The sequence below is a fragment of the Mauremys mutica genome, chromosome 6 (genome assembly GCF_020497125.1).
Source record: "Mauremys mutica isolate MM-2020 ecotype Southern chromosome 6, ASM2049712v1, whole genome shotgun sequence".
In the NCBI taxonomy this organism is placed as follows: domain Eukaryota; kingdom Metazoa; phylum Chordata; order Testudines; family Geoemydidae; genus Mauremys; species Mauremys mutica.
Window position 1 is genome coordinate 13,660,958 of NC_059077.1, and position 15,164 is coordinate 13,676,121.

The following is a 15,164-nucleotide window of genomic DNA, read 5'->3' on the forward strand; positions in this document are numbered from 1 at the left end:
TTGCCACAAATGAGGTGGCCATGTAAGATCCCTGACCTGACTGCCTCAGTCCAATGGACTAGATAGCATGGTGCACGTCGGTATCTGGAAGTGGTGGGCCAAGCGTCCCTACAGCACAAGAGCTTATCTCCATGGGAAATGTTTCCAGTGATGCGCATAGAATGATATCAGTGTGGTGAAACAGCTATAGTTATACGGTATAACTCACCGTGTGGGGGTGTTATAATGGAAGAGGAGTGCCCCCATGGGGGCCGGGGGTGCATTACACTGGTATAGCCCTACCAATTTAAATATAGCTTTCCTGTGTCAACAAGCCCCAAGGTCCATCCTAACAAACACACTGACTATGCTCACTTCTATTTGACGAAAGGGAAAATCCCATAACACCAGCTACACCGGGCCCCTTTGGCACAGCTGCTTTCAGCGCCGTGCAGGCTACAGGAAGCTCCATCTAATGGCATTCACAGAGCCGTCACACAAGGCCAATGAGGCAGTTAGCCTCTGGCTCCAGCAGGGGGCAGTACAGAGCCACACCACCACAGGGACAGGCTCAGGGAGGGACAGGGCCGCCTGCTTCTTCCAATGCAGCTGGCCTGCTTCATGGACTGGTGCAGATGGACGAGGGACGTCCCCTGAGGTCAGGGATTGCAACTGTGCCAGGTCCTTGTGCAGGTGATGCAACAGGGTGGGGAGAATTTCCTTGTGTTGCCCCCAACTGTGCACCCATGTCAAACCCGGCTCAAGGAACTCAAGCACTAGAATTTTAGCCGGGAACAATTTTCGAACTCCCTTTATCCAGAGAATTTGGCGCTGGCGAAAGGTGGCAGATTTGCTGCCCTGGTGCCTGAGGCTATCTCTAGCTACAAAGGAGGCGTAGCACAGGCAGATTTTTCCATACTGCCCCCACTGAGCTACATCAACCACTGCACGATGGAGAGCTTCCGTACCCCTGCCAGAGGTGCCAGGCAATGCCAACGGCTTCTGGGCCCAGTCCTGGGAAATACTGAACACCTGAGAGATGCTGGGAGCCTTCACCTCCCATTGACTTCAGCTCCCAGGATCAGGTCCTCTTGAAGGGACTTTCCCTGGCTAGTGTAGTGATAATGCTTTGCATATTGCTACATGTGTGCCCCAGGTTCAAATCCTGCTCCTAATCTTTCTCTTCCTAGGCTGGCTGTGGCTAAGAGCTCTGAGAAGGAAGTGCGCTCCCCAGAGGGAGGCTGCTGTATTGATAACCAGCAACCACTGGAGCGGATTAGGGGTGGCTCACAAGTCAGTGGGCTCCCAGGGCAGCAGGGACTGCTTCTTCCTGATGCCCCTGAAGGCAAAAGTCAAACTAAAGGGGGAGAGGGACCACGGAGCAATGGCTCCCAGCTCCTCCTAGCAGGGCCGGCCAAGCTTGCAGCAGAGCAAATGCATCTTTTTTAAGGGTGCCGTTCTCTGTCCCCCTCTAGTGGTGGTTGGGCCACATATCGCCTGAGCCTGCTTCAGCCTTAGCTGACAGGGTCTTTCAGTTCAAGAAGTAGAGGCTTTAAAATCCCACCGACCCCGGTCCAATCCCCCCAGGGCTCTCTAGCACTGAACACGCAGCAGATCAGAGGGTTGACTCTGCCCCATTACCACCGACTCTGTCTATGAAATTCTGCCTTTCCCTTGCTGCTCCAAAGCGTACTTTGCACTTATTGTTTTCTAGTCATTTCATGTTCTTCTAAAAGCCACACAATCACACCCTTCTACTTACAGATTCTGCATCTGGTCCCCTACACGTTCAAAACAAATTGTTTGATAAAAATACAAACAAAAAATTAAATCATTTCCTATCATCAAAACCAGAGGTTAACATGCACTGGGAAATAGGATGACCTTGGTGAGATCAGAGAGACAAAGTGGGTGAGGTAATATCTTCTACTGGACCAACCTCTGTCAGTGAGAGAGACAAGCTTTCAAGCCACTCTCAAAAGCTTGTCTCTCTCACTAACAGAAGTTGGTCCAATAAAAGATATTATCTCACCCAGCTTGTCTGTCTAATACCCTGGGACCAACATGGCTACAGCTACACTTGGTGAGATTGGCATTGCTGATTAGTGCATCTTGGTAAAATATAATTTGGTGCTAAATCTTCCCTTCCTGTTATACTCCCAATGACCACGAGGTGTCTCACGAGCTTGCTTTTAAGTATGATGCTTCAATTTAAGAGTTTGAGATTGTTGCAGAATATGGATATGTACGTTTTACACTAGTTAGTTGTTTACAGTAATATCCCAGGGACTTACACAAAGATTTACAATTTGGCACATACACTATCGAAATTAAAGGGCTATTGTGCAGCTCCAAATTTAGATTTCAGAGATTTTTAAAAGCGCCTATTGGATTTAGTAGCAAAATGACATTTATTTGTAAAATAAATATTTTTTGGAAAAGTCTAAGACCAATAGAAATGTTTCCATGATTTTTTAAAAAACCCAATTGATTTTTTTCAAAAAATTGAACGTTTTCCTACAGTGTTTGCAAACCCCAGCATTGCAGCATAGCTCGAGATCCTAAAAAGTGAAACTGCCTCACCTATTTAAATTGTCCAAACGGAGAGAAAGGCAGAAAGTCAACAAACTGTATACTAGTAGAAAGTAAATCTGATTTCTGAAATCCTTTCAGTTTTATTTATCTAAAATGTTTGTAACCGGACTAAGATTTAAATTATATTTATATAGGCACACAAAAAACCTACATTAAAAGAACATTATTAAGGCTGCAAAGTCAAGCAGTCAGAAAGTTAGCAAATGCCAGAATTAAGGTTGGCTGAGGTAACAGAGTAATTGGTAGCAGTAACTGACAGGGGCGTCATTTCAGAAAAATTCTTAGGGGGAGGGAGGGGACAAAGTTATGTCAGGGTGTAGAACATTATAGGTGATTAGATTATATTTTGCGAAGTGTGAAGGGGGGCACAATAAGCAGAGCATATAGACCAAAGTCAGGGGCAAATGAACCAGTATTTTTGCCCCTAGCAAGTGAGGCCCCTGGTAGTCAGTTGTCATCCTCACGTGGATCAGCACTAGAGGGGTATGTGCTTCTTTCACAGATATTTGCTGACAGCAGAGGAATGGTAGCACTCAGGAATCTTGGGTTCCGTTCCAGTCTCTGGAGGGGAGTGTGTTCTAATGGGCACAGAATCTTCTGCCCATTCTCCCCTCAGGGTGACCGCTTCTGCCTGGTCCCTTCCAACATGTCCCTGTTCCAGTCCTATTCACCCCCCACCCTAGCTCCTTGTCCTAGTCCCATTCTCTAAACCTAGCCAGTCCCACTCTCCACTCCTCAGGCTTCTCATCCCAGGCCCATTCTCTTTGCCTAGCCAGGCTGGTCTCACCCCTCTGGACTCCCTATCTCAGTCTCACCCCTACACCCAGTCTCCTTGCCAAGCCATTCCCAGCTCCCGCCATCCTCGTAAACCCACAGCTCCTTGTGCCAGCTAGTTTCAGTCTCCCCGTCCCTGTCCCTCATCTGATCTCCCCTTCTCCAACATTCTCCATCCCCACTGGGTCCCTGTGCCAATCTCCTTCCTTGGGCTTCTCATCCAATCTCAGTATTCTCCTCCACAAAGCCTTGACTGAGTGTCTCTGCCCATCCAATGCCAGTTTTCTCCCCACACCCCGGCTCTTCCTCACATCTGTCTCCCCCCCTCACTGGTTCTCAGTTCCAATCTCCTTGACCAGTCAGTCCCAGTTCCCTCCATCCCAACTCGCAGTCCATTTCCCTCTCTTCCTTCCTGCCATCAGCCTCCAGTCATAGCATAGGCACTGACTCCCTGGGTGCTCCAGCATTGGAGCATCCACGGGGAAAAAGTAGGGGGTGCTCAGCACCCACCGGCAGCCCCACTGATCAGCTCCCTCCCCACCCCTGCAGCGCCTTCTGATCAGCTGTTCAGCGGCGTACAGGAGGCGCTGGGAGGGAGCAGGAGGAGTGAGGGCAGGGTGTGCTCAGAGGAGGGGGCAGAGTGGGGTCAGGAAGAGGATTTGTGGGGTGGGGCTTTGGGGGAAAGGGTGGAGTGGGGTTGGGGACTGGGGCAGAGCGGGGAAGTGGAATGAGGGCGCACAGAAGTCATAGTATCGCTTCCGCCTCAGGTTTCTTGTCCCAGTCTACTCCCCCATCTTCCCTGCAGGGCCAGCTCTTATCTCGTCTGCACTTGAATCTGGCAGCCTCCCCCTCTGCCTAGGCCTAGCAGAGGGGTCACTGAGAGCACAGGAGAGACAGGCTCCCTGCTCTCAGTTCAGATGCCCAACCCTGCCAAGGCCCAGAGCTGCAGTTGTAGGCAAAGTCCTACTCCACCGTGGTGGATGGAGTCTTTGGGAAATTTAACTGCTAAAATCGAAGTCTCTACTGAGCATGTATGAACTGCGATTTTTCAAAGGCTTATAGCTTGGCCAAATGTGGGTGGATTTTCACAGGGAAGGCGAAACGCATCTCCCTGACACAAAGATGGTCACCCTGCCAAATGTCAAGTCCCTCCTCCAAAGCATAGGGCTTTTCAAAGAAAAGGCTATCAGAATTTTTTTAAATGGGCAAAACAATGTATTGTTCCCCCCCAACCTCGTTCTCAGAAACAGCTGGACCATTTTGGCTGAAATTTTTCAAAGCCGCCTGAGGCAGACACCTGGATGGAAAATTTCACCTCAAGTGGTTAAAGTTTTGCAAAGTTATAAACAACTGAAAATGGAGTCCTATAACGGAAAGTATCAGTCAACCTTAACAAGCTACAGCATACCAGTTAGGTTCAGTTGTCACTGATACTCTTACAATACAATACAAATTAAAAACAATATAATTAAAAAAAATCATATTATACAGTAGTAGTATGATTTTTAACCTACCAGGATCCCTTTTCTTGACAGACACCTTGAGTGCCGGAATCGTATACTATAGATACAGGCACAACTGATTCAGACCATTACGAACAACTGTCTGTAAGATACAATCTGGATCCTTTAGCACATGCCTCTACAATGTGAGTTACAGGAGTATTCTATGGACAGCTGTTACTAGAAGCCAGTATATTATAAAGTAGGAGGGTTTCACTGGCTTGTTTTTATATTTGTTAATAAAGATGATCAGTTTACTTTTTTTTTTCTTTTTAAAGCACTTCTAGGTGATTTGGAAGTGCCAAGAGATGCACAAACGTAACTTATGGAACCCCCGGATCTTACCTTTCTTATCCACCCTCTCTCTCTTTGGTATGTCACACTCACTGTGCACCCTGTTTCAAAAGAGGCCCCAGTCCTCCACAGACGTATCCAAGTGTCTGCCTTTAAAAGTCCCCCTTAAAGTCAGTGGCAATACTTGGTGTGTAAAGTTAAGCATGAGTCTTTGAAGAACTGAGGATTTAAATGATAAAATCTTTGGGGCAGGAAGATGCCTATCTGCGTGTGTATATAGCACCTCACACAGTAGGGCCATGATACTGATTAGGACCTTGTTTGCTACCACAACACCAATAACAACAACAAATTAAAAAACAGAGTCTTTCTGGCTTGAAGACCCTCTCCTTGAAAACTGTGGGCCTGGCTGGGAACAACACGGCTACAACGCAGCGAAAGGACAGCTAACATATTGTCAGTTTTCTCTAATCCTCCAAACATTCAAAAACCAGACTAGAGTCTAAGGAATTTTCATTTTAAAAAAAATCAATGTCCTATTAAATTAGCCCTGTTTCTTGCAATCAGTTTTACACAGGAGCAAGAGTTCACAGATCCAGCTGCAGAATTGGGGCCTTAATCTATTCTTTAGCCGGAGGGGATTCCCTGAGTTCTGTAGTGTTCCCAGAGCGCTGCAGCAATAGGTGGCAGATGTTTGCTCAGGAATCACAGGAATCCTTCCATGGGCATCACAACCACCCTGGTCTGGGTTTAAAAACTAATCGCAACTGATCAACATTACACCAATATTACAGTAAAAACATACCTAGCCTTCTTTGTAAAGACAACCCTCCTCCTCCCTGCGCATTAAAGCTATTGCAAACTCATTACAAAAATCTCAAGGTTTTTAAACGCCCACTTTATTCAGTGTATCAGAGAGGGGGAAAAAAGCTTTAGTGTTGTGTGATTAGATGGTATGATTCAGGGCAGATCCTGCAAAAACTTAGGCATGTGAACTTTACTCAAATGAATAGCAGTCAATGGCGGCAAAGTTACATACCTGCACAATTCTAGGCAGGATTACGGCTTTAGTTTTGCTTGACTTTCTTTGTTACCCATTTTCTAGCTTCTGCTTCTTGGATATGAATTTAGAAATCATGTAATATAGAATATCTGATGCGTGAAAGCCAAATGTGTAATACAGAACCCTTATACTGCAGTAGTACAAAATCAGAACCATTCATCCAATTCTCTTTGAAGTTTGGATAACTGGGTCCTGGATTAGAACCATCTCTGTGGTGGTTATACAAAACCAAACCAATCTCTGTTTTGTCCATCTCCGGATTTAATATCTTCTCAACTCTCTGTATTATTGCACACAATACGATATAAGAAAAGACTTAGGACCCAAGTCCTGAGTTCAGTGGGAGTGGTACACCCAGACAGTATTCAGAATCAGGCCCTTCCTGCCCAAATTGAAATCTGCCCTTCATTTTCAAATGGACAGGTGAGATTTTTAAAAGTACTCGGAGCTGGCCTAATTCTGCTCCCATTGCAGCTGGTGGAAAGCATCCTGCATTGGCCTCACTCTGGGTCTGTTAAAGACATTGGGAAAACTTCCATTGTCTTCTATGACAGCAAAGTCAGATCACAGCTGAGCACTTTTGAAAATCTCACCTGACAACTTCTGGAAAAGCTCTATCCATATTAAAGTGTGGTTGGAAGGAGCTCATATAAATACATGTGCAGCATGCAGTACACTGGGACCCGGGCTTGGCTGAGCCCTCTAATTGCTACCACAATATAAATGATTAATAACAATAACGAGACCATTCAGTGTAATTTCTCATTTTACGGGAATTGCTCACTGAAGGGACAAATTCTGTCTCAGCTGTACGCTCAGCTCCCACTGAAGTCAACGGGGACCACATGTGCATCCCAGATCAGAATTTATTCCAGAATGTTTTTCTAATGTAGCATCTTCTCCATGAACAAAGTCCCCTGGATGGCACATAAGCTGCCATAAGCTACAGCATATCAATTAGGTACAGTTGTCAATGATATTCTTATAGCTGGTTGCAGATAGATATGCGTTTTGGGGGAGGAGTGGAAGGAGACACAGGATAGACAATGTAATCTGGAACTTCTTACTGGCAGGCTGTTGGTTCAACCTGCAGTATGACCTAGTGGTCAGAGCACTATACTGGGATGCAGAACCCTTAGCTTCCCTAGTCTGCTCCTGGACAGCTAGGTGGCCTTGGGCAAGCCACTTCACCTCTGTTTCCCCATCTGTAAAATGGGGATAATGATACTGACCACCTTTGTAAAGTGCTTTGAGATCTATGGTTTGTACAGCACCTAGCACAATGGGGTCCTGGTTCATGACTGGGGCTCCTAGGTGCTATGATAACATAAATAACATGGATGAAAAATGCTATATAAGAGCAAGGTACGTCTTATGGTGCGTGCGAAGTGTGTCTGTGGTCTTAGCTACTTCCCTTATGGACAGTTATCCATAGCACCAGCGCAACCACACCTGGTAGTAATTGGTATTAGTGGCAGTGGCCTCAACAGAGAGGCTGGCCAAACACTGGATGGGTGTGAAAATGTAAACAGTCCCTACAGGTCAGGGGTGAGGCATATTTGTAGGGCAGGTTGGGGAAGTTTGCACTATTGCTCCCTATTATGTAGCTAAATGGAAGTTGTATGTGTCCAGTTCTAACAATGCAGCATTTTTCAATAGCACTTACATGTAAATAGGTGTGGGGTGACAGTGACGGTAGGAACAAATTACCTGCAATCATTAATTAACACAGGCAATCAGCCTTTCCCTTTAAACATCAGGGTTAGCCAGATCACACTGGCTACACTAGCCTGCAGCACAATGTGCAGCATATTGGAATGCGGTATCAGCTGTGTTAATGTAGCATGGCATGGACATTTATTTTCAGGTCAAATCCTCATCATCTGCATAGACTGCATGTGAATATTATCATAGGGACAAAGGAAGAAAAGGCAGGCTGAGTACTGGTGCACCCCAGGTATCTGCCCATTGTCAGGCGCTCTGCTCTGCCGACTCGTCACATTATTTTCAAACAGTTCACTCACCCAAGCCTAACAGGGCTTTCTCTCCCTCACAGCCAGACCATGCTCTTGTCAGAAAGCTTTATTATGGTAAAGATTGTACTCATTAGATATTAATTATACTCAGCAAGAACAGATCCAAGAATCTGTTTGTCTCTGCTCGTGGATTTAATTGGCCAAGCTTTTCAGAGAAGAGCTGCATGGAGCTGCATCAGATCTGTGTTGCTGACTTAGAGCACAATGGGCCTAATCCATGCTCATTTATATCCTCCCAGGGCCCTGCTGAAGTCAAAGGAGGTGCGAAGGGTGTAAATCAGCACAGAATTTGGACCCAGGCTTGCTGATTTCATCCTTGTCTCCGCTGGGAACATGCACCCTGTTAGAAAACCTGGTAACCAACACATTATAATTAGAGAGAGAAGGTGGGTGAGGTAATATCTTTTATTGGACCAACTGCTGTTGGTGAAAGAGACGAGCTTTCGAGCTACACAGAGCTCTTCTTCAGGTCTGGGAAGAAGAAAAAGTCTGCCTGTGTGGCTCGAAAGATTGCTTGTTCAACCAACAGAAAGATGGTCCAATAGAAGATATTACCTCACCAACCTTGTTTCTCTAATATCTTTGGACCAACACGGCTAAAACAACACAGCAAACAATGTCATAATTAGCATGTTTTCAGCCTTAGTATGGACAAGGACAGTTGTGTTTAAACAGGTGGAAGCTGGTTGTGGTCCACACCCACGCCAAAATCATGTTTAACCCAGTGCTAGTGAATGCACTTTCTAACACAATGCATAGACAAGGCTTGCCAGTGAATTACAAGAAAATAGAGTCCTGATCCAAATTCCACTAAGTCAACAGAGAGACTCCCATTGATTTCAGTGAGTTTTGGATGAGCCCCTAGATTATCTAGGTAGCCAAAAACATTTCAGCCAGAAACATCCATTGATTTGTTTCACCGGTCTTGGTCACACACCTGTTTCTGCAGTGCTTCCACAGTGGATTCCACATCGGTAAGCAATGACCAGGTGGAAAATGTTACATCCCTTTATTTACACTCTTGTCTGGTTAGTAGCTATCTGGATAACCTACAGGCTGATCCAAAACCCATTAAAATCAATGGGAGTCTTTCCATTGACTTCAATGGGCTTTGTGTCAGGCCCCTATTTCCTTGATATTCACTTTACTCTTAAGTCCAAGGAGACACATTACTTAAATGCCTGTGTCTCCATGGAGCGGCTTCAATGAGATCTTTCTCCGTGTCTACTAAGGCCCTAACCTGCCACATGCTCACGTGTAGCAAGTGGTCTCTATGAAATAGCATTCATGGTTAGCAACCTGTATTGCTGGACTCAATAAATCCATCAATGCTTTATTAGGGCGCCATCCCCCTTTTGTAGTTGCACCGCTAAATCCAACGGTAATAACCGATGCACACCTGGTAAAGCGAACTTCACAGATAGTGCACATGTATGGCTTTTCTCCTGTGTGGGTTCTCATGTGCCGTGGCAGCTTCCCTGCCCCCATGATGACTTTGTTACAGATCGGACACTGCTGAGATGCCTTGGGCTTTATCTTCCTTTCTTCCTCCAGGGGCCATGGAGGAAACACTCCTCCCAGATGGGTGGCACTTAGAAAGTTGAGATAAGCGCTATAGTCGTTCTCTGCCTTAATGTGCCCCAAGTGACCTCCTGGATTGCCGGCAAACATGTCCTTGAAGAAGTCATTTGGGAAAGGAGCCGGAGGGAGCTCCTCCTTCTCCTCCTCCTTAATCTTCCTCTTTTTGATCACCAGGTCCAAAGGGCCATTGTCCACTTGCTGCTCTTCTAGCTGGGAAAAGGAACTGAAATTTCCATGCCACAGGTGGGGAAAGAAGTCTGGTGTGAAGGGAGATAGGGCTGGCCTCCTTTCTGGAATGTTCGTTTTAGGGTACAAATTTTCCCTTAGTAATGACTCGATGGAAAAGTCTCGTATCATACCCAAGTGGCCAGCAGAGCTATGGGCTGAGTAATGGTGTGGGAAGTCTCTAGGTGCTTCTGTATATGTTTCTTCGGTAAGGTCAGACTTTGAAGGGCTTTGGTGACAGCTTACTTCTTGGACATCCGTGAGGTTCTCCTGATTCACAAAATCTTCCACTTCTTCCTCCTCCTCCTCCTCTTCATCATCATCATCTTCTTCATCATCATCGTCATCTTCATCCTCTTTATCATCTTCCTCTTCAGCTTCTCTGTCAGGCTCCATGATTTCAAGGCATACATTGATAATGCACTGGATCTCCAGCATCTTGGCTGCGTTGAGGATGTGCTTGACGTTTGAGGTGGTGATGGTGAGGGTTGAAGTGTAGGCAAACTCTAGGATAGCAGAAAGTGCTTCAGGCTTGACAAAGTCAATCTCGTAAACATAGGGCTGGTCTGTTAAAGTGCCAGTAGTGAAGAGTTTTTTAAAGTACTTGCTGCAGGCTGCAAGGACAGACCTGTGGGTCCTGTACTCCTGGTCCTGGACAATGAGGATGACATCGCAGAGTAGACCATCATGCCGCTGTTCATTTAAACCGCAAAGGACTTCACTGCTGTGGTTTGGGAATGGGATCCCAATAAGATCTTCAATACCATTGGCCATATTCTCATTTAGAGCCCTAGAACAAAATACAGACAGCAAGGAATTAGAGAGCAGATCTCTGAGTATCCGTTAAGCTGACTGGCACCTCTTGTCTCAAACACTGTGAACTTCTTCTCTTCTCTCCTGCTGCCCACTTCTTCCTTCTCCTCTCTCCAAAATGCTGATCACAAAATCATCTCCTACTTCCACTGCTCCCTACACATTACGAAGCTATGTGAGATTTAAGCTCCTCAAAGCCCTCCATGATCTCATCTCCACTTCCCGCTGTGCTCTCCACTTCCTTCTCTCCCTTTGGCCCCTCTTTCCACTCTCAGCTTCAGGCCTGCTCTCAGGCTGTTCCTGTGCCTGAGACAGCTTCCTGTTTCTTATCCCCCTATGCCTTTTCTCCTCCTCCACATCCCTCCTCCAGGAATCCTTTCCCACTGATTTCTCCCCAGTGATGTCTCCCGCATGCTCCCAGACCCAATTTGTTGCCCGTGTTTGTGTTGCCTGAATTACATGCTAAGCTCTTTGTGTTTTGCTAGGCACTATGACTATTTACATCACTATCTGACTAAATAAGAAAAATAAAAGCATGCCCAGTATTCAATGAACGACATGGCATGACCGGTTTCCTTCCTAACATGCAGTGTTATTAGCACTGTAACACAGCTATCCCATACTGCCTGGGCATGGGATAGATGATCCAATGGACATACACATGGAGAGCAAACAGCAGCATGTTTGGGATGTCCTACTGAACAGAGACCTGGGAAGACTGGCCAACTGGCTAAGCAGCAAACCCAGTTCAGTGCTTACAGGAAAACAACCATGCATCTGCCTTGGCCACTGGCAAAGGTGAGACATGGTTAGCTGCCATCATCAGTAATTGAGTATTAGCCATGTGGCTTGTGGGCACTGACCATGTTTAGAACTGACCGTGCAAAGAACTGGGGTCAGAGTTGCGGCGTGGATGGGAGGGGAGATCTAACACTTAAGGCTTTGCTTCTTGGATGCGATGGCTGTATAGCTCACATTTATCTCCAAGAGTATTATCAAATCTACTCTGCTACCGTTCAAAGGCTTCCATCACCCCCCTGTGCAGCTTGTGCTTCAAAAGGGGATTCAGAAGAAAAAAGCCTACACCCAAAACCGAAAACCTGATATTAATGGGTTCCTCGGAGTGTTATCTGTCAGATGTTTCCTCTTTCAAACGGTTCCAATAGAGCTTCCACTTGCGATACCCCAGAAAACAGGAGACATTTCCTCCAGCTGGCTAGGGATATATTAACACTGTCACATGCAGAAGAGATTTCTAAAACAAACAGACTCATGTTGACTCTATTAATCCCTTGGGAACTCGCGAGACACAGAAAGAGAGAGTGTTAATGCCATTTCATCCCCACGGCCCTAACCTTGCAGTCCTCACTCAGGAAATACTCCCACTGCACAGTTGCCAGTGCAGTTTATATCATTTTCTATGGGTAATTTTCCAAAGCAGATTTTCCAAAGGCAGGGGAGGACCATCGGGGAGACTGCTACCTACTCCCCTGATGTTGGACAGACACAGACATGCTGGAGCTTTCCTCCAGGCACCTCTTCCCACCCAGACTGCACTGGCTCCTTGTGTCGCTGGATTTCTCCTGCAACCTTCTTCCCCACCCTCTTGTCTCTTCTCCTCCATCAAGCCTCGAGATCTCTCTTCTTCCTTCCTCACATCCTATCACCCTCCTGCCCCTTCCTCATTAGTTTTCCCCCCTTTAGCTCTCTGGTAGGCTGAGCACCTCGTCAGCTGCCATGTGGAGTACTAGGGTCCCCACTGGCTGCCACTCCAGCACAGCACCTCCTGCTCCTGGGGTCACACAGCTGAGACGGCGGGGCTGCGCCTGGCTGAAGGAGGTTAGCCAGGGGTAGCACGGGGGCGCTCGATCATCAGAGAGACAGCTGGGCCGCCTCCTTCTCCTCCCTGTCCCAGAATGTTGGCTTGAATTGGTTAGCAAACCCCTGGTCGAACCAAACCCGTTGGCTTTTCCTGAGGAAGGACAGCTGGATCTGGTCACCCTAAACGTTGACCAAACGTTGCTTTTTGGGATGGGAAAGCATCGGAGTGAACCCAGGGATCAGATTTTCCAGCGTGTCTCCCTGTGAGCAGGGGAATTCCCATGCAATGCTGCTTTCCTTCTCCCACCCAGGGAAGATCAATAACCAGCTGAGACCTTGTGGTTATCTCTCCCCTCCTTGCCCACCCCCATGCCCAACAAGCCATTGTTTGGTGGTTACTATGTGGGAGCAGGCAAGCCAAGGCCTTGGGAAAACGACGACATCGCTACTAAGCACAAAACAGCTGCCTCAGGACTACCTCCAGCCCTAAGTCACTTTTTAGCACAAGCCAGCCTGCTCTCCAAGGCCTGTTTTGGAGCAGGCAAATCCCCCACGTCCTCGAGAACGCTTGTTTATATGCAGGGCTGTTCTTTCTACGTGAAACAAAAGCCAGCGCAGAAAACGGTCAGCCCGTGTGAAAGCACTGCCAGTTAGGAGAGTGCTATACTCTCACTGCAAAAATCTATAGCCATGTAGCACTTCACTGTTACGGTGCTGTGGCCAAATGAAGCCTCTTGGTGACAGTGGGGATAGAACTGAGTTCCATCTGCCGCAAAAACACAGGCCCCTGCAACCTGAGCTACAGGAAAACCTCTTTTATGCTATAGAATAGCACTGATGACATGAATAGCAGGGAGTGGTGCACCTGCACCAGCCAGTTACGGTGCAGTGCTGACACATCTTCCCTCCCGGAATCCCAAAGGGCTTTAAATGCATCAGGGAACTGAGACACACAACACTGCTACCATTGTCCCCATTTTACAGACAGGGAAACTGAGGGACAGTGAGCCTGACTGGCCTAAGGTCATACAGTAACTTTTTGTCAGAGCTGGAAATAAAATCCAGGTTACCTGGTTTCTGGTTATTAGACTTTACAGCCAGCTGGGACAATTATGATAATCTAATCTGACCTTGTGTGTCACACAGGCCATAGAACCTCACACAGGAATTTCTGTGTTAGCCCCATAACTTCTGTTTGAGTTAGAGCATCTCTTTTAGAAAGAGATCCAATCTTGATTTAAAGGCTGAAAGTGATGGTTGTAACACACTGGCTTGTGTGTATGAGTGAGTGAATGATTTTGCTCTGAAGAGGCCGGCCAAAAAGAGAAAACAGGACCTAATACTACCAGTAGCTACAAGAGGCTTTGCTTAGCTCAAGTGACTAAGGCTTATGTTTTAGATCTGAATAAGGGTTCTCGTCCGAGATCCCTTGATGTGAGTATGATCCAGACTGATCCATGTCTGTTGTTTACAACAAATTGATTCGTTACACAGTTCTGTGCTTAACCCTGTTCAGCTGAATAACTTTCCTTATAACTGTAGCATCATAGAACCCAACAGATCCCATATGACATGCTACAAAATAGCCATTAAAAAAAAGTAAATCTGCCAAGTTATCCAAGCAGATGTAAGATAAGAAATAGCTTTTAAGGAGACTGCGAAGAGATGACTTCCTTCTTAGGTATTTGCATCCTAATAACAGTTACAGAGAATGACATTTCCTTTGCCCCATTACCATTTAATTTTTTCTTTTAACGAGACACCATCATCTTAAAAATGACACTTGTCTAATTATTTTTAACCTACAACTGGTAACCACTAAGATCACTGTACCTGAGAGAGATTGGAAGAACATATATCAGCTTGTTTATACACACTGTGTGTAGTCAGTCTCACTACACAATCAGTCAGTTTTCCCTATTTGTGCAGGTCTTTCATGTAGCAGCAAGAGAGAGAGAAACAATTCAGGGGAAATGTGCTTGTAAAATTACAAAAGTGAGCAGGGGGAGGGAGGGACAGATGTTGTATCTGAAACTACTTATAACTCACTTTTTGGAAAGAGACTAGATTTCGTTTACTTGAACATTGCATTTCTCTCGAGCTTCATTCTGTTTCTGCCTGACCAAAAGCACGTAGGAAAGCTGATAACATTTCAGGATTCTGGCAGAGTTGAAGGGGAGCCATGTCATTTAAATTTTAAAAAATTATGTACGTTTATAGAAAGGGCACTCTTATCCAGCCTGGTAGTTTGGCAGCTCTGCAGTTCTGCACAGCTTTCCAGGGCAACAATCCTAGAAATGACCTTAAGATTCTCATGCTCCGGGGGGAAACTGACACAAGCTGGAAATGTTCTGAAGTTGACGCTTTCAGCTAAACGCTTTCCTTCCTAAAGCTCCCCTCCTGTTCCCGCCTCTTTCACCCCTACCCCAATTAAAGGGTGTTTTCTCCAAGAATAACAGATCCAAAAATAGAATCAGCAGC

The 15,164-nt window shown here is 46.2% G+C and overlaps 1 protein-coding gene across 3 annotated transcripts in view; it reads right to left on the minus strand.

Annotated features, from left to right (window-relative positions):
- The window catches only part of ZBTB7C (zinc finger and BTB domain containing 7C), a 272,862-nt gene that overhangs the window by 2,751 nt on the left and 254,947 nt on the right, over nt 1-15,164 (minus strand). For all 3 annotated transcript variants that reach the window (XM_045020359.1, XM_045020361.1, XM_045020360.1), the window contains one exon: nt 9,643-10,839. In XM_045020359.1, the coding sequence (XP_044876294.1) occupies nt 9,643-10,823 (1,181 nt within the window). In that variant the 5' untranslated portion in view covers nt 10,824-10,839. The remainder of the gene's footprint in view (nt 1-9,642; nt 10,840-15,164) is intronic.